We start from the raw sequence: 18,929 nt of genomic DNA, 5'->3' as shown, positions 1-18,929 counted from the left end.
CAAAACTTGACAAGAATACTGTACTTGGTTCATTCCAAAGATAGGAATATAGTTTCAGAAATAGTTCAACCAAACTCCACATGAAAGTGAACTTGACTCAAAGCCTGCTAAAGTCAAGGTTGGCTTTTCATTTTGGTGCCAGTTTTGATCCTGTCTGAGATCATCTGCATGGCTTTATATTTAACTGTGCCCAAAGCTGTGGGACAAAGTACCCATCCCAAATGCTTAACAACCAGAGCACATTAAGTTAATGGGGCAGTATCAGAGTGGCCCCTTGATGTGCTGTGCTACTGTTATTATGAACAGCTAGTTTCATTTCCTTTGGGTATAATAAACAGCTTGCTTGGCAGCTTGCTGCCAAGAGCAGTGGATAAACCACTTGGGCTGAGCTGTGAATTTGAGATCCAAAATGAAACAGGGATCCTGCACAAGAGCCACACCTGATCTAATCTCTCCTTTGGCTCTGTGCTGATCAGAAGTCCAGGTAAATTCATGTTGAATGTCCAGTCAGCAACTAATAAGACCCTTTTGAATGATCTGGATACACTACAACTAGTGATGATACTAACCAACACAGTAGTCATCCTATATTGTTCATAATGTCTGTATTGTATCAATGAAAATGTGCATTTGTGATCTGGCTGTGTAACATCAATGGCTGTATTCTGCTTTCCTATTCCTGCCTTCAGACATTTAATGAAGCAGCAGCAGCTCTGTTTTTAGGAGTCTCTGTTCCAGGAAAATAGTGGGAAGGATGGAAGTGCAGATAGGATCTGTAGGGGGATACAAACAGAGGCTCTGTAAAATTTGATGAATATAGGTAAAATTTTTGAGAAGGTTCACATAAACCACTGCTGCTTTTGAAGGGTCTGCTCAAAACCACAGTTTTGAAACAGAAACAGACAGAAGGCAGAGATCAGACCTCAGTAAGGATGGGAAAATAAGGGCTTTTCCTCCTCACTAGTTTAAATTTGAAACAGTTTGCCCAACATTTCTGTTGCCCTAAGGTGAGGACTTCTGTAACCAGTGTAAAGGAGAGCAGGCTGTTTATACTGGTGTGAGAGCTTTTCCCTAATAATGATTAAAGAGAGTTGACAATCCACACCCCCAGCTGGAATCCTCCATTCCCCTCCCACATGGTGCATAGTGTTTAGGTCCAAGTATATACTAAACAGGGTCTGCACATATGTAAGTTTATTTTTTGAGAAACTTCTTTCTTTTAAATAGACTTATTCTTTGTTCACCTGGAGGCACAGGATGCCCAGTGATAGCAGCGCAACATCTGAGTTTGCACACTGTCTCTGCTCAGTGGCAAGCTCTCTGGGCTGCGTGTCTGCAAAGGCATGAAAAGGTCACAGCAGTTTCGGGTTATCATTTAGGCGAAGACTGGAATACATTCCCACGTGCCGGACCAGATTGGGTTCTACCACGTAGGCGTTTTCTCCCTTAGTATGCAGCAGCGAGTAGAGGGCAATATCCTTAGCAAAACCCTGGCGGCAGTGCAGCCCCTTCAGGTAGCCTAAGGCACGGCGGGCAGATGGAGCAGAGAAAAGCATGGCAGGCGTGCAGCATTCAGTGACTGGCACGATATTATAGAGCGTGGGAGCCAGCCGGCGCAGCTCCAGCATGTAATGCCGTCCCACCAGCTCTGACAAAGCCATGCTGTATAAAGCAAAGAACAAGACAAGGGGCCAACAGAGGCTGGGTCGCCCAGTTGCCCAGGAGTACACCCAGTTCAGCATGGGTCCCAGAAACATGCCCAGACCTAGCCACTCGAGAATTCTCATGGGTTCAGGGTTAAAGTAGCGCTGAAGTCTCTCAGGATGGTAAAGCTTGAAATAGAGTGCATCTCTGAGGTATGGTTTGGAGAACCGGACCAACAAGAGGTGCTGCAAGACAGCAAATATCTCCTCCTCTGGCACAGCATCATCTTCCACTACAAGGATGTATTCTGGATTGTACGCCAATAGTGACTGCTCAAGGCAGAAGACATAGTCCTGCTTCTCCTTCTCAAACTGGTTCATTCTGGGGTCAGGGTTCTCACCTGTTCTGTCATGACTGACCATAGGAAAGAAGCTGCTCAGCAGCCTGACATCCTGATGGCTACTGGGGTCTGACTCCACATTACAAAGGAGGATGCGGTGGCTCCGACAATGTGCACCACATTTCTGGAGGAGACGGTGGAAGTGAGAGGCCACTTGCAAGACATAGTGGAAATCATTCCGCCTCTGCACAGTGATAATGGTGACAAGCAGCAAGGGCTGGAAGGCATCACTGCCAGAGGCCTCGGAGGTATTTGGTATCTGAAGCTTCTCAAAGTAATGGAGCGCAGCCTGGCCCTCCTGCCGGTTCTGCTCCAGGAACTCCTGACTCATAGGGTTCAGGTGCCACCGCCGCAAATAGAAGTAAGAGTGGAGGAGCCGGTGGCAAATCAAAGGTGCAAGCACACCAAATGTCACCACAGTCAGCATGAGGAGATGGATAAAAGGACTGGACCAACGCCACCACCTTCCATACAGCTGCCAGGCTTGGTGTAACATGGCTGCTGCAGGAGGGCACCCCTGCTTTATTCATGCCCTCATTCCTTCAATTCCCATGCATCTTCCCTGGATTGCCGAGTATCACTGGGGCAGTGGCTGCCAAACCTGCACAAGCTGTCCAAGCCTAGAGAGGAAGAAAAGAGCTGGTTAATGAAACAGAAACTGTCCAAGTGGGAAAACGTGATTTGACAAAATGGAAAGTTTGTGCTAGGCACTGAGTAAGCCAAAATAAAAGGCCTCTGAGGAGTGCCTTGTGGTGGGGGCATCACAGAATTGTCATGAGAGGTTGAAGAAAGATAAGACGAACTTAATTTCTAGCAAAGTGCCCCTAACACCTTCTCAGCATGTAGGAGCTCAGATCGGACCGAGCTAGACAGGACTTTGTTGTGTTTATGATGCTTCAGATGCAAAACAATCAGGCAATGTATATGCAGGATGTGTGGAAATCCCTTTGTTTTAAAGTAGAGATTATAGACACAACTATCTGGTCACTGTGATATAGTTAAGACTTGGGTCATAGACATGAACCAAAGCCAGATCTCTTGTATCTTTAGCCTAGCACATATCTGAAAGACAAACTTTTATCTCTGTGGAATGACATGTGTTTCCCTTCTGTTGCCCACACCCTTCCAAACACATGCCTTTTCACTTTACTCCTCGCAGTGTGAAGCAAGGCAACAAAGATACCAATTTACTTCACTAAGGGCATGTGTATGCTAAGTGTAATGTGTGTGTGTCTCGGATGTCTCCTCCTCTCTAGACCTTGTGAAATACATAGTCACAGCAAGATTAGCAAGATGCAATTGAGCCATTGACTCATATTTAAAAGTTTTTATTTTAAAATTATATGCCTTTAATTTTAAATCAAAACATTTATATAAATATGTGGAGTGGGTGTATACACAGACACTATAAGCAAACATCCACCTTCACAGAAATTAATTTTGGCATACTTGCTTTTCTGTTCTTCTCTGGGCTGTCACAAATACCTATCAGCCTGCCTGTCAGAAGCTTACACGAAATCAGGGCTATTAGGCTGTTACATGAATTCTCCTGTGCCAGTGATTTCCCTTTTTAATCTGCTGTTTGACTCTCCCTTTTACTTCCCATTAGCCCTCCTTATGAACTGGGTAACTCATGCCTTCCAGCTGACTGTGTACCATGCAGTGCAGAGTTGCTCTCATTTTTAACCTTCTGCCTTCACCAAGTTCTGATCATCAAATGGTGCTTCCAAGGCCCTTTTTCCTTCTCTTCACTGTCATCTGAAGCAGCCTAAGCAATGATGTGTGAATGGAAAGATATCAGGGCCATGAGTTTGCTTCTCTGTCTCAGAAGAACAAACCATGTAGAAAAAATGACTCAGATGACACCAAGAAAGGTCTAGTTCTAGGACTACTTCAAAACTGCCTTCATTACTGTAGTCACATATTTGCTGTATTTACCATTAAGAAAAATCTGACTAACTGATACGAAAGTCCTTTTACTAAGATTAATAGAAAATACATAAGAGCTGTTCCAAATATTTGCTAGAGACCAGGTACTTCATGCTGTGAGATCTCAAACCCTCCTTGGATAGACTGTGGCATCAGTATTCTGCTATCTTATGATTCACGAAAACACAAGACTTCAAAGATTTAGTGTAATTAAACAGACTAACATTTGCACACCAATGCATGAGAATCTGCAGTGCCTCCCCATACAGCTTTTTTATCTTTTTTTTTCATTTTCTGATTACACAATCCTGTTTCAGAGATACTGCATTGTATTGCATCAGTGGACTTTGTAACCTTAAAGGCAGTGGTAGCATTTCAGGGGCCCGATTCAGGACACAAACACCTGAAATCCGTCAGATGCAAAAACCTGGCATTTAAATGCATTTATTCATCCAAAATCTAGGGCTTTCCTTCATTTTCTGCTAACGAGTCACAAACATTAAGGGTACACACAGAATTCAGAATCATACTCTACAACTCACACTGGCATAAAAAAAACCCTCACACTTTGAAGCCTTTTCTGGATGCGAGAAGCACTGCTGGCACTGTTGCTGAGCCAGCCTCCAAACTTGGAAGGGAGGATCACAGTGGGAATAGGAGATAAAGAAAAGCTAGAGGGCAGTTTAGTTCTCAGGGAGGAAAGAAACTCATTTTTCATCTGCTGGCTAGGCTGAAGATCTGAGCCTTCAGTGAGCTCTATAGTTCTTGGGATATACATGATCCATTAATAATCCCCACCCACGTCAAGAGGCCTCCTCCCGTGTACCCTCTTCTACTGACATGGGAGAAGTGCGTGTCATATTCCCCCTGCAGCCGCCGCCTCACAGGGTGAATCAAAGGGAAGCCTGCCTGAGGTCCTCCCGTTCTGCAGCCCGCGCTGCACAAGGGCCGAGTTCAGCCGCACCACCACAAGGGCGGGTGGCCGCGTTGCGGGCTGCAGCCTGCCAGCCCGTGCTGCCCTGCCCCTGCTGCTGGGAGCCTTGTGCTGGGACTCCTCCTGCTGGTGTCCCGGCCCCGGGCACACCGGGTGGCGGGGGTTAAGCACCCGGAGGCATCTATCTCCTCGCTTCTTTTGAGGAAGCGGCCATCTCTGGGAAAGCACGCAGGCCTGGAAGCAGACCACGCTGCTCACAGCGGCGTACTCACAGGCGTTTCTGATTCACCCTAGCTTCACCTGATCAGTAACACAAGGATCTTGGCGCTCTTAACGCTGCTTTTGAAAGTCCCAGCACCCCAAGGGAAACAATCATTTCACTTCTCCCAAATCTCCCTCTGCTGCCTGTGCTGTTAGCTTGCATTCATGTTGACCGCCAGTCAGTTTTAAAACAAACTTTCTCAGTTTATTTGCAGAGGAAAAGGCTGTTTTCACTGGGCAGTGGAATATCCCCAGAGGCTAAAAATAGTTCAGAGTATTTTAACGTGAGTCAAATACTCCAGTTTGTACCAAAACCGAGCTGAAAGATCTAGAAAAGAGGGGAGACACTGACATCCCCACTTTCTGGCTCTAACACTGGGAAGCCAAGAGTTCCAAATCTATGATAGAAATTTCTTGCTTCTACAGAGGCAAAGTTTGATGTTATCTCAGGATTTGAATCTGGAGTTTCTGGTCAGACTGTTTTCTACTCCTTTAGCATGGTTCTGACTTTACAGAAGCTATTCTGTTTCCAGAAGCTGTTGGCACTGTCACTTTAACTTCTTCCCCCTTTTTAGGGGGAAAAACCCCTTGTTTGTTCTTCAAGTATTTAAGTGGAATTTCTGACAGCAAAATGGAGTTTGAGGAGAAAAGCAAGAATCTGAATTGGATTTTACAGTACTTTAAAAAACCCTGCCTGAAACCTGAATAGTAACTACTTTGCAACCACATAAATACTTGCAGTGGAAGCCACTTTTATATATATTCTGTGTAAAACAGAGACATTGCTTAAACACCTTTAGAAGCTGTTGCGATACAAAGCTATATATTCAGCTTAGTTTTTTTCTTAGATCATGATGAAGATTCCTTCCAGAAACACCTAGATCACCTGCTTCCAAATCTACACTCCCATCCATCATTAATCCCTAATGAAGATGGGTGAATTGCCTCTGCACACACTTAAGCAGAGTAGAAGAATGAGTAATGACCTTTGGGCAGGATACTGTCTGCTGTGCTAGTGCTTTAACAGAAAAAGCTGGTTTTGTCTTTTTTGTTTTGGTCTGCTCCCAAATCCTTTCCAGAGAAGTATTCCCACAGGCAGGTATGCATTCCTGGAACAAAGCTTCGTATGTGCTTCAAAGCTGCAAAATTTTAGGAGGTTTCTGGATAAGTAATGTAAGACAGGGCATCTGTCTTCTGCTACCTGTTCTTTGAGACAAGGCCATAATTGTTCCTTTATGATTAAAATAATAAATGGTTCCTTTTTCAGTGTCAAGGGGAAAAGCCACTCCTTTCCTAAAACAAAAACAGCTGGATTAAGTCATGTGGTCAGAAACCACAGTGTCAGCTCTGTGGGAAACAAAGGTAGGATCCTGCAAAATGTCATGGAAAGGCCAGCTATTACAGTCCCTCCTCCCCTCAGCCAGTACAGCAGTAGTAACGGTGTTCATACAAGCTGTAGTTCTGGCTTGTGTGTCAATACTATAGTGGCACCTCAAGTTAAGATCTGTGTGCAAAAAACACTTCTACACCCTAACCTATCTTTGTGCGGACATGCTGCAACCACAGGATCAAGCTCCTCTGCTAATTAGCCCTCTCTGGAAGAAACAACAGCTTTGTCCTTGCTGAGATATTGTTAGTGCACTAGCAAGCAGTCCTGCTCAAGTCTGAGGGAACTGATGCAAGCTTCACAAAGTCATAAAGAGCCATATACATCTTCTGTTTTCTATATGAGAAATATATGTAGTCATGCTCACAGCTGACTGTTGTGCACAGATACCCTTAGCTTCCGAAAACTGAGGTCCCTACCATGAGCTGATCCCTGTTACTGGACCAGATGGAGAGCTTTTCTCATCTGCAATTCCTCTTGTTTTCCGACAGCTTTTAGTAGGTCAGGTGCCAGCTAACAGCAGTGTGCTCAGGCTCGCCTTGAAAACAGCAGTGTCCAATAAAAGCCAAGGATTCACAGATCTGACCATTACACTTGAAATGAAACAAAATACAAACCATCCTGGCAACAGCTGTGCTTCTAAAAACATTCAGCAGAATCTTAATAGTAAGAGCTCAGCAGTTGTGCTAGTAAAATGGGTGCATTTTCTAGCAGGTACCAAATGTAGCTCTTACCTCTTCTACTTCAAGCACTGCTTAAAGCACTTGTCATTATGTTGCTTCTGGAGAATACATGTCAAGTAAGCCAGTTGTTTCATTTAACTTCCACCTAAAGTGCTTCCTGCTATGGCACAGACCGGGGCTGCTGGTGATGCACTTGATCTCCCAGTTCTCTTAGAACTTTACCTTATGTTTCTTATCATTAATGGCATGACACTTCTACGGTCTAAGAATAGCATGAAGCATAAGAGAAGTGGCTAGGGAGATGGAGAGGATTTTGACTTAGCCATTTACAGGACTTATGTGGTGTAAGAGGTAGAAACCAGCATCACAGCCTTCCATTTTTATCTGCCATTCCTCAGAACCTGTCCATGAACATACAAACTTTTTCTGTCCAAGAAAATGGAATTTAAGCACTAACAGAAAACTGAAAATGCACAGATACACAGGGAGTAACCCTGTACAGTTAGGAAACCCCAGAAACTGCAAAATTGCATCCTGAATGTAAATTTACTGATAGGCTGGCCTGCTTTTCTCATTTAACTGTAGTTAGCTTTTCCAGGCTGTTCATAAATCCCTAGAAATCCAGGGAGCAGTTTGAAAGCGGAATTAAGAGGTAAAGTACATGAACGTGACAGCTGGAAGATACTTTGTCTATTTCCCTTAAACTAAGAAAATCCACTAGTGAAACAGGCTATGAACTGAATATATTAATTACAGTTATTTCCCCAACTTCTGTCTCACTTTTCCTGTGTATTCATTTTCCTCTGCCATGTAAATCCGAAGGGAGCCTGTTCTCAACATCTGCTGACATTCACCAGACTGCTCCCTCCTGTGCAATGTCATGGGAAAACAGTGCTCTTCCCTGTTGCTATCAAGCAGTAAGGTCAGTATTCAGATCAAGTGGGAGTGGAAAGCAGCTGGGAGAAGAGTTCTGCAAGGTAACAGCTTAACACAGTGACTTAAGGCAAGGAGTTTTGCGAGGAGCTGTCTTTTAGAAGATGACGCCAACCCCATGAAGTTTAACCACACCAAGTGCAAGGTCCTACACCTGGGTCGGAGCAATCCCAGGCACAGCTACAGGTTGGGCAAAGAAGAGATTCAGAGCAGCCCTGCGGAGAAGGGCTTGGGGTGTTGGTTGATGAGAAAATGAACATGAGCTGGCAGTGTGCGCTTGCAGCTCAGAAAGCCAACCATATCCTGGGCTGCATCAAAAGGAGCGTGACCAGCAGGTCGAAGGAGGTGATCCTGACCCTTTACTCTGCTCTCGTGAGACCTCACTTGGAATACTGTGTACAGTTCTGCTGTTCTCAACATGAAAAGAACATGAAACTGTTGGAACAAGTCCAGAGGAGGGCCACGAGGATGATCAGGGGACTGGAGCACTTCCCGTATGAAGACAGGCTGAGAAAGTTGGGGCTGTTCAACCTGGAGAAGAGAAGGCTGCGTGGAGACCTCATAGCAGCCTTCCAGTATCTGAAGGGGGCCTATAGGGATGCTGGAGAGGGACTCTTCATTAGGGACTGCAGTGACAGGTCAAGGGGTAACGGGTTAAAACTTAAACAGGGGAAGTTTAGATTGGATATAAGGAGGAAATTCTTTCCTGTTAGGGTGGTGAGGCACTGGAATAGGTTGCCCAGGGAGGCTGTGAATGCTCCATCCCTGGCAGTGTTCAAGACCAGGTTGGACGAGGCCTTTGGTGATATGATTTAGCGTAAGGTGTCCCTGCCCATGGCAGGGGGGTTGGAACTTGATGATTTTAAGGTCCTTTCAAACCCTAACTATTCTATGATTCTATGATACCAAAGGTTTATGGTCTATGTGACTTTAAAATTATACAATCTGTATTTGTCTGAATTTACATTTCTTTTGTGCCACAGATGATAAAAAGAAAAAACAAAAAACCCAGGATACGTTGTTATAGAATTTGAAAATGATATGTATAAAAAATGCTGCATGTTTTCACAGAGGTGAAGCCCTCCAAAATCTTAAATTCAGCTTTTGGTTTGAGTGCTCTTGTGCTTTATTATAAAATGTGTATCCCTATTTATTAAAAGAAAAAAAAAAAAAGAAAGAAAAATTACATTAGACAAAGCTGGTACTAATAATGGCATGAACTATTAACTTTTGCTGTCCTTGGAATCTAAGAGCTAAATGTTCATTGACTCATTAGAGATGCTACAGATAATTTTTATTCTAACTCCTTGTGTCAGTCTTGTGTTAAAATAAGACCAGGGCTCCTGCATGCAAGGTACTGAACACAAATACAGCAAGAGGCAATTTCTACTTTATTGATCTTCAGCTAAAGACCATATCATAGAATAGAATCTGTTTTTCTGAGATATGTAACATATCAGTCTGGTTTTGTTGTTGTGAACAACTGGCATTTTACAGTTTGACCATACTGGTAATCCACACAGGTAAATCAATAGCTTTTGGGGAAAAAACACTACTAAATGTGGTATGCTGAAGTAATAGCAACTCTTTGCAAATTAAAGCAATCTAAACAAGTAAGGAAGAAGAATTTTTACTCTTGGAGAAGTCTGTCCAGAAGGAGTTTTTCCAGAGCAGCAAGAATGGGGTATCCCAGCACTGCTATTGCCGAAGAGCTCCTTCTGCCTGAGCTCTCCTATTTGATTTCTGTATGCAGTTGTGACCTTGGGGCTTGCTATGAAACCAGGCATTTCACAGTCACTGGAAGAGCAATGTGCAGATTAAATTAGCTCCTTGAATATCTGTGATTTGGGTAGGTGTGCTGGGTGCACCCACTCTGGGTGATCAGCCTTTTGTTTCAGGCATCACAGACAAACCAGCCCTGGCAGTGAACAGTGAGAACTGTGCTAGGCTGTATCTTCTCAGGAACTAAGGAGTCTAGGCCATGTCTTACCAGGACCTAACAGTATCAGCCCAAGCAGGGACTAGACAAAACTACAACTGCTACAGCTGCATGCACACCAAATGGGGCTGGTTGTGAGTCAACCACTTCAACATACAGATATATCTGTAGCCCCCCTGAGCCAGTTCCCCTTAAGCAGGGACACTGGTACTCTTTTGAGATTAAGAGACACCTTACCCATAACCTGGTATCTAAAATGATGTAACACATTTTACATTAGGCCTAAAAGTGTACTTTATGCTAGAGTATTTATATGTCCAGGTAGAGTGTAAGTATTAGAAGTGTAGTAAGTGGCAGACTATTTAACCCCCATCTAACCATTGTTTAAATCATTGCTGAAATCACCAATTAGATCATCATCCAATTAGCATTCTGTTACAGCTTAATTATTGATAATTATTGTTAAATCATTATTAAATCACTGTTTAATTATCCTTCAGTTATTGTTTAATCAGCATTTGAATGACATTTAATTATCAATCATGGATTAATTACAATTTGATAATCATGTAATAGTTAATAAAACCTTTTAGTTAACCCTCAGTGATGACTTCTAATAATTATGACAGTAGACCTGGAGATGTGGGTATATGAAAGGGGGGAGGGGGAGAGAAAAGGCAACAGATGTAGTGATGGCTGCTAACTCAGAAAATGTCACAGCTTTACTCTTAATTACAACTATAAAGAACAAAGCAGGATGATAAGGAAATAGGATATTATTTTTCTGAGGACAGGTTCTTCATAAGAAGGCTGTGAGTTTCCAGTGGGCATAGGTCTATGCAACAATCAAAATGCGACACAATACAAGGTGACAAACAGAATATTGTGATTCTAACCTCCGTTTGAAAGAAAAATTGTTTAGTCATATTGATAAACAGCACTCCTCTTTCAACACCTCCTTTTTTATGGCTATTAATGTTAAACAACACTACAGATTTTTTTCTTTGTATTCACCACTTGTTTTTGAGGAATACATGGCCTTCCTCCCCTCCCACAACAATGTATGAAGCAGACTTTATCCTGCACAGCAATGCATGGTAAATGGGATGCCTTGGTTCTAGGGGATACTGGCTATCTGTTTGAGCCCCAAGGGAAGAAAATAGGATAAATACAGTAACTAGAAAATATACAGTCTGTTATACAATATTAGACATATATAACAGACTGTATAACAGACAAAAATATATTTCCTGTTATACAATTACTGTTTCCCTTGTTTGATAGACAAGAAAGCAGCAGACTTCCCACATACAGGAGGGTGTTTCTCCTGGTCTCTGTGCTTGCAAAGTGCTTCCTGAACCTGGGAAGCCTTTATGGCAGCCCAATAGTTGTACCTAAAATGACTTTCTCAGTAAGTGTGTAAGGGCAAGGCAGCCTACAAACCTGTAATGCACACTGGTATAGTTTCATGTTTTGCTGAACCATCAGGACAGCTGCAAACTTCCTCCACAGTCTATGATTTTAAATGTCATTGACTTCAGCACTTAGGTGCTCCTCTTTCCCTTTGGGAGAGCTGCCAGGTAGCACAAGGTGACCCTTAAAGCACTGGGATTACTAGCAGTTACCTTAGAGATGATGGTCAAAGAAGAGAGGGCGTTAGGTAAGAAAAGCTGACCCCACCTCCACCCTCTGACCTCCTTGCCAAACAGCAGAGCCAAGGATGGTATTTGCATGTGCCCAGTTCTCTACCCCCTTGCCCAGCCTCTTGGCTGTCACAGCAATTCTGACCATGCTTGTTACCTCAGCAGAGGGCTGCTTTGGGTGGGACCAAGCACAGAGCAGAGGATGGTGGGGTTTTGTTCCCGTTTCCTTAAAAAAAGTTTAATTCACCTTCCTTAATAACAAAAGGGCCACTTCCTTAGAGCCAGCCAGGCTCTGGCCACTCTCTCTTCTGCTTGTCACCACACAGTGCCAAATCCTCAGAGCAAGCACGCAACATTCCCTCCTTCGCCGGCGGCTTCCCGCTTTCCACTTCCCCCCTCTCCCGGGTGCCTCAGCTCCAGCAGCCAAGTCCATCCGTTTCTATTAAAACATGTCCCTATTCCCTGATAACAATCCCGTTAACTCCGCGTCTCCCCGCACTTCGCTTCCCCTACTGCTGGGGAAGGCGACGGGACGAAAGCGCCCCCAGCCCCCAATCCGCGCCCGCCCCGAGCCCCGCTGGAGACGCGAAACCCAGACCCCCGGGACAGCCCTAAACACGCCGAGAAATTTACCCTTTCCCGGCCAAACGCCCCGGAGGTTTCCTGCCGCCCGCGGGAGAGCCGGGCCACCGCCACTCCGGCCCCCTGCTCCCGCCGCGCATCTCCGCCTTCTGTTTGTATTGCCACTCTGCTGGCTGCTCACTTCTCTCCCGCACATTTTCCTCCTCCTTCTCGGGCAGTGAGGGTGGGATTACAGGCATCGAAGCCTAAGCATGTGACTACGCCAGCACAGGGATGCTCGGAAGGAGGGGAAGGGGCGCTGGCAACAGTGAGAGACCGAAACCTGCGAGCGGGAACGTCTGCGAAAGCAGGCTGAGAAGCAAAAGGCGAACTCCATGAGCCCCAGGGGATTCCTGGGGCACAGACAGCAGCGCAGCCGGAGTCCCTAATTTCTGCTCTGTGGCCCCCGAATCCCGCACAGGGAGCCGCGAAGCGCCGGCCCGGGTACTGCTGCGGCCCCTGAAGCTGCACGCAACTTCCCAAGCCCTTGCCGAGACAGGATTTCAAATGCGCTCCACGCATCTGCCAGGTGCGTTTATCGGCGTTTGCGGCTCCGCCTTTGCGGCACTGCTCCGCCTGGCTCCTCCGGCATGGCTCCCACCCGGCCCGGTTGGTAGCTGTTTATTGTCCGGGTTCCAGCCCTGCTCCCCACCTTCCAAATCACGATGCCTTTACGTCGCGGGGTGAACGATAGGCCCTCCCTCCCCCCAGGCTCGCTCAAGTGGAAAGTCGGTGCTTCAGGGTTGTCAGCGGATTGTTTGTACGTCAACCATGATGTGTAGAAATGCTAAGGTTTCGCTGTATTAACCTGTTATGAATTCATTACAGATGTATTCACTGAAATGGGGAGGCTCATCGGCTACACCAAAATTTGTATCAGGCTGTTCAGGATCCAAAAATCTGACCCAAGGGCACTTCTGACCGGTTCATTTCCTCTCCTTTTTCTCTGTGTTCCTGTTCTTCCACACATTTATCTTTCAACCCTGTGACTGTAACACTTAATGATACAAATTGGTTTTAACCACAGTTACTTGAAATATGCCTCAGAGAAAGTTTTCTGCTTTTCATTACAAAAATTCATTAGTTTTGTGCCTGCAGCTCCAGAAAAAGTGAATACATGTATTTAGGCTAAATTATTTACAGGCTCTGACATCTCTTTTAGGAGAAATCGGGGGGGGGGGGGGGGGGGGGAGGGGAAGCTAAACAGAAGCCCCCCCTTTATGCCGTTTCAGTAAAATGCTATGTTCTGTTAAGCACAGCTAGAATTTTGCCCAGTCCTGGGATCAGAAGCTTCTAGCATGATGCACATTTTTAATGTTAACAGATGAATTTCTATTATTCCCTCTAATAAGCATTTGTCGTAGTTTAAACCCAGTCAGGTAACTCGTTCACTCACTCCCCCCCTTCTTTCCCTCCCCCTACTCCCGGAGGGATGGAGAGGAGAATCGAAAAGAATGCAACTCCCACGAGTTGAGATAAGAACAGTTTAGTAACTAAGGTATAACACAGATCACTACTGCTACCACCAATGATAACAATGATAAAGGAAATAACAAGGGAAGAGAATACAACACCTCAGCACCAGCCGACCGATAACTTGCCCCCCAAGCCTGACCAAGCACCGACCCATACCTCCTCCAACCCTGCAGTCTCCCAGCCCTTCCGGCTAACTCCCAGTTACATCCTGGGCATGACGTGCTGTGGTATGGGATACCTCTTTGGTCAGTTTGGGTCAGGTGTCCTGTCTCTGCTTCCTCCCGGCTTCCCCTCCTCCCTGGTAGAGCATGAGGCTCACAAAGTCCTTGGCCAAACCAAAACATCACTATCAGCTCTGTTCCCAGGCCGAAAGTCAAAACACAGCACTGCACCAGCTACCAAGAAGGAGAAACATGATGACTACTGCTGAACCCAGGACAGCATTATGAACTAAAGAACTCAGTTATTCATGCCTGCAACCCTTACTTCTTAAAACTGGCAAGAGCTATCCCTCAGCTAAGGCTTCTTATTATAGAAACAATGCGGATGAATGGGGGAAAAGTCTGAGGAACGTTACTGAGGAACAGTAATGCTCCTATAATAACACAATCAAGCATCACATCTGTGTTCCTAGAGTGACTTGCTCTCCCTTAGAAAGGTGAGAAATTCTGGAAGATCCACAGGTTTACCTAGATGCATGTTAACCTCTGAAAATAATAAGGCAGGAGAAGTGGTTTGCTTTCCAAAATCCTTCTTTCCTGACCACCTCTGTCTGTTTTCCACTAGTTTTTAATGACAATGAGTCATACTGTACCTTCCACCTAAATACTTTCAAGCCTGCAAATACTAATGAACTAGAAACATAATAGATCTTGTACCAGAACAGTGGCAAAAGGACATGTGAGACAGTACTGGAGGGAGTAAAGAGATTGTACGTTCCTGGGACATCCATTACTATATTCTTCACAACATTCTGCATTAGATTTGCAGAATTTGTGAGAAAGAATGTGGGTTTTTTTTTCCACCTTTGTGTCAGTATGTGTGTGGGAGAGTGACTACTGAGTGGCATCAGCAGAAACACATCACATTGCACCCTGTACTACATTTCATATGGGGTTTCAGAGGGCAGAACAATTTGGCAGTAATAAATTAAAAGGAGTGGGTCAGAAGGCCTTTTCTTTGGGAGTAAATATTCAGGTGATTGAAATTTGTGAGGAAAATTTCTGTATAGTCTTCACTGCTCCCACTTCTTTCACTTGCCTGCTTTTCAAGAAACGCTTGACTTTCATCCTTAAAAACTTGTCTCTTTTAAATAGCTTTTGTTAGACCCAAAAGACTGAGGAAGAAAAGTCACAACTGATTTTGGAGCAGTGGCACAGTTTAAACATAGGGGAGACTGATCCAGCTGAAAAAGCTACACTTTTTCTTAGGATGGATTATCTCTTAGCTGGATCACCTCACATCTTGAGTTCTCCACACTGAATTACTATGTCAGCACAGCAGGGAAGAGTCTGGAAGGCAGACACAAGCATTTGGGGATAGGACTGCTCATGCAGTAATGTATCTGCAACCTGAAATGCTCAGGAGGTAATTACTTCTGAAATTAGTCAGCCTGTACAATAACAGGTCAATACTTTACAATTATAATCAGAAAAAAAATCCTAAGGTAAGAATTGCATCCAAGTTCAGCCCAGCTGTACAGATCCCAATATCTTCTGTTGCTAAAGCAGCCTTACTGTTTGCCATCCAGTGTAACAGCTCTCACAGCACTGAGCATTTGTGGAAGTGAACTGAGCCAATGCATCCCTGTCAAAATATCCTTAGCTCCTGTCATTTCCATTCCCCCTCATAATTCCTTAGCTTTCTCTGCCCAGTTAGTCCTACTGCTTCATGTTTTTACCAGAAGGCAACGTTGTGAAGGTGTGCACACGTGCTGATTTTGAGCTACATGTGATTATACAGCTAACAAATCAAACAGGCTCCTGTTCAATGTATGTCAAAGGTATTTTCCCAGTGGGATGGAGATGTGAGTCTCTGTTTTACAGGAGACTTCCATGAAGTATATACCAGCAAACATATTAGAGACTTAACTCCCCTAAGACAGTTGCAATGAAATGTGACAAGTCTGTTCAAAACCTGAGGGACAGAGCAGCTGTGAAAAGCCAGAGGGGAAAGAAAAAAAAGAAGAGAGACTGAAAAAGTAAGGAAAAGAAAAATTTGTAAGCCCAGGGTCCTTAGGAACAAACCCAAAGTGATCGCATACTATCAGGAGGAATAAGTATGTTTGGCACATAACCTGTTGTACTAGTATGTGTATAATCTAGTCAGTTGTAAAGGCTGTGCCTCTTCTACAAACACCCTGAGACACTCTCCACTGCAGTGACAGTATTATTCCTTTCCGTTCAGCTACCAGATGATAACAATCTGGTTATTCCTGTACCATGAGCTGTACAATAAGTATCTTCTTGTAGGTATCTGCTGTTCACTTCAAATTCTACTTTTTAAATCTTTTTCTTGCCTCGTTAGGTATATATAGGAGAAAATCTGCAGAGTAAATAAATATGTCCTGCTTACACTCTGCTTTTTAAGAAGCAGCAGGCATTTCTGATGGCTGTTTTGAATAGGAATGCAAACTGATGGTAAACAAACTACATACAGTGCTTTCTCTTTTTTTTCTTTTAGACTCAGTATTGATCACTGGGGAAAATAAGTGTTGAAAGTCCTTTCTTGTTTACTGGAAACGCAGTGAACTCTTATGTCAGGACTATTGTGTTCAACTTTAGACAACACTAGTGAGATGGAATACAGCTCCAAAGAGGATGAATTCATGCTGGCTTAGCTGTCTAGGGTATGTTAATATTGTCTGAAAAGGCTGAAATATTTTGATTTTCTTTTCATCCTGGTCTGTACATTTGGTTATCTGTTAATGACTAAGCACTCTTCATGTTATTCCAACTCCATTTCAGACTTTTCAGACTTACACCAGTAACTAATTCACCTTGAAGATAAATTATCAAACACTGTTCCTGTAACCTCTTCTACCTAAGCTGCACACTTGAAGATGACAGAAAAACACTTACTGTAGTCCAGTTCATTTTAGAGAGTATTGCACACAGACACACATGCAAAGTTTTTCTATCATAGAATGGTTAGAATTGGAAGGGACCTTAAAGCTCATGTAGTATCACACACCCTGCCATTGGCAGCAACACCTTCCATTACACCACACTGGTCAAAGTCCCATCCAACCTGGCCTTGAGCACTTCCAGGGATGCAGCAATCCACAGCTTCTCTGGGCAACCTGTTCCAGTGTCTCAGTACCCTTATAGTAAAGAATTTGCTTCTAATGTCTTGTCGTGGTTTAAACCCAGTCAGGTAACTTGTTCACTCACTCCCAGTGAGTGGTGCCGAGCTGACAACAATCGAGGTCCGTGTCGTGTCCCCCCGTCCCCCCCCGGATTCTCCCCCACTCCCGGAGGAACGGGGAGGAGGATTGAAAAAAAAAAAAAGTGCAACTCCCACGGGTTGAGACAAGAACAGTCCAGCAACCAATGTACACAAATCACCACCGCTACTACCAACTACAACAATGATAAGGGAAAATAACAAGGGAAGAGAATACGATACCACCGGCCAAGAAAACGAGTTCCACCCGGAAGCCCGTGTCCTTCCGGGTAACTCCCAGTCACCCCCCACCCCGGGCATGATGTGCTGTGGTATGGAATACCTCCCTGGCTAGCCCGGGTCAGGCGCCCCGTCTCTGCTTCCTCCCGGCTTCCCCTCCTCCCTGGCAGAGCATGAGCCTCACAAAGTCCTTGGTCAGGGTAAACATCACTTAGCAACAACCGAAAACATCGGTTTCGCCAACACTGTTCTCAGGGTGGAAGTCAAAATACAGCACTGCACCAGCTAGCACAAAGGAAAAAAAAAAACATGACTGCTACTGCTGAACCCAGGACATTATCCACCCCTTATTCCATACCATTCACGTCATGCTCAGATCCCACATTTTCAATACACCATCGCTCTCCCATATATATACATCCATATACATACAGACCAAGAGGAAAAGATCATTTTCTTAGTGCATGGACCAATCCCTATAATGCTGCCGAGTCCATTCGGTCCATGATGTTCAAAGTTCATTCTCTGTTGGGATGATGGCTGGAGGGAAGTCAGGGCCAGTTGCTGGTGACCTGGAGACATCTAGTTGATGGGCTATAAAAGTATTACACAGCAGGCAACAGCATACAATTGAGTTCACTGGCTGTTTTCCCCTAAAATCAAATCCCCTTGAGGTATACATCGGACTTCCCCATCTTCCCACATTACCCACCAAGTATATCCAGGTCCCTGAGCAAAAGCAATCCCACGAGTGGGTTTGCCTTTACCTGAAGCAGGAATTACCCAGACTGTCTTCCCCAGCAAGTTCTTCATATGCACCATGGGAACTTTGTCCCCCTCTACAATATGTAAAAGTTCTGACTGGGCTGGGCCGGCCCTGTTGGCAGATCCTCTGGTGTTGACCAACCAGGTAGCCTTTGGTAAGTGTGTATCCCAATGCTTGAAACTTCCCCCACCCATTGCTCTCAGTGTAGTTTTTAACAGCCCATTGTACCGTTCGATTTTCCCAGAGGCTGGTGCATGGTAGGGGATGTGATATACCCACTCAATGCCATGCTCTTTGGCCCAAATATCTATAAGGTTATTCCGGAAATGAGTCCCATTGTCTGACTCAGTTCTCTCTGGGGTGCCATGTCGCCACAAAATCTGTTTCTCAAGGCCCAGGATAGTGTTCCGGGCAGTGGCATGGGGCACAGCGTATGTTTCCAGCCACCCGGTGGTTGCTTCCACCATGGTAAGCACATGGCGCTTGCCTTGGCGGGCTGGTGGCAGTGTGATATAGTCAATCTGCCAGGCCTCCCCATATTTGTACTTCAGCCATCATCCTCCATACCAAAGAGGCTTTAATCATTTAGCTTGCTTAATTGCAGCACATGTTTCACACTCATGAATAACCTGGGCAATAGTGTCCATTGTTAAGTCCACCCCTCGATCACGGGCCCATCTATATGTTGC

General features: G+C 44.7%; 1 protein-coding gene across 4 annotated transcripts; it reads right to left on the bottom strand.

The window, feature by feature from the left end:
- Window positions 1-1,193: 1,193 nt before the first annotated feature.
- PGAP4 (post-GPI attachment to proteins GalNAc transferase 4) lies at window positions 1,194-13,277 on the bottom strand. Of its 4 annotated transcripts, none has more exons than XM_061455096.1 (3): window positions 12,387-13,277; window positions 11,911-11,979; window positions 1,194-2,664 (listed from the first exon to the last, which is right to left on the bottom strand). In XM_061455096.1, exon 3 carries the CDS (start codon window positions 2,538-2,540, stop codon window positions 1,353-1,355), a length of 1,188 nt encoding a protein of 395 aa, XP_061311080.1. In that variant the 5' UTR covers window positions 2,541-2,664; window positions 11,911-11,979; window positions 12,387-13,277; the 3' UTR covers window positions 1,194-1,352. The 4 variants fall into 4 exon arrangements, with proteins under 4 accessions (XP_061311080.1, XP_061311078.1, XP_061311079.1 ...); XM_061455094.1 differs by lacking the exon at window positions 11,911-11,979 and adding an exon at window positions 12,001-12,192 and having other exon boundaries at window positions 12,387-13,276; XM_061455095.1 differs by lacking the exon at window positions 11,911-11,979.
- Window positions 13,278-18,929: the final 5,652 nt, after the last annotated feature.

This window comes from Pezoporus flaviventris, unplaced genomic scaffold (assembly GCF_033815535.1).
Source record: "Pezoporus flaviventris isolate CSIRO_AGI_PZ_B2104156 unplaced genomic scaffold, CSIRO_AGI_Pfla_v1 ptg000018l, whole genome shotgun sequence".
Classification (NCBI taxonomy): Eukaryota; Metazoa; Chordata; class Aves; order Psittaciformes; family Psittacidae; genus Pezoporus; species Pezoporus flaviventris.
The sequence above is the reverse complement of the archived record's forward strand: the minus strand, read 5'-3'. Positions and strand labels throughout refer to the sequence as shown.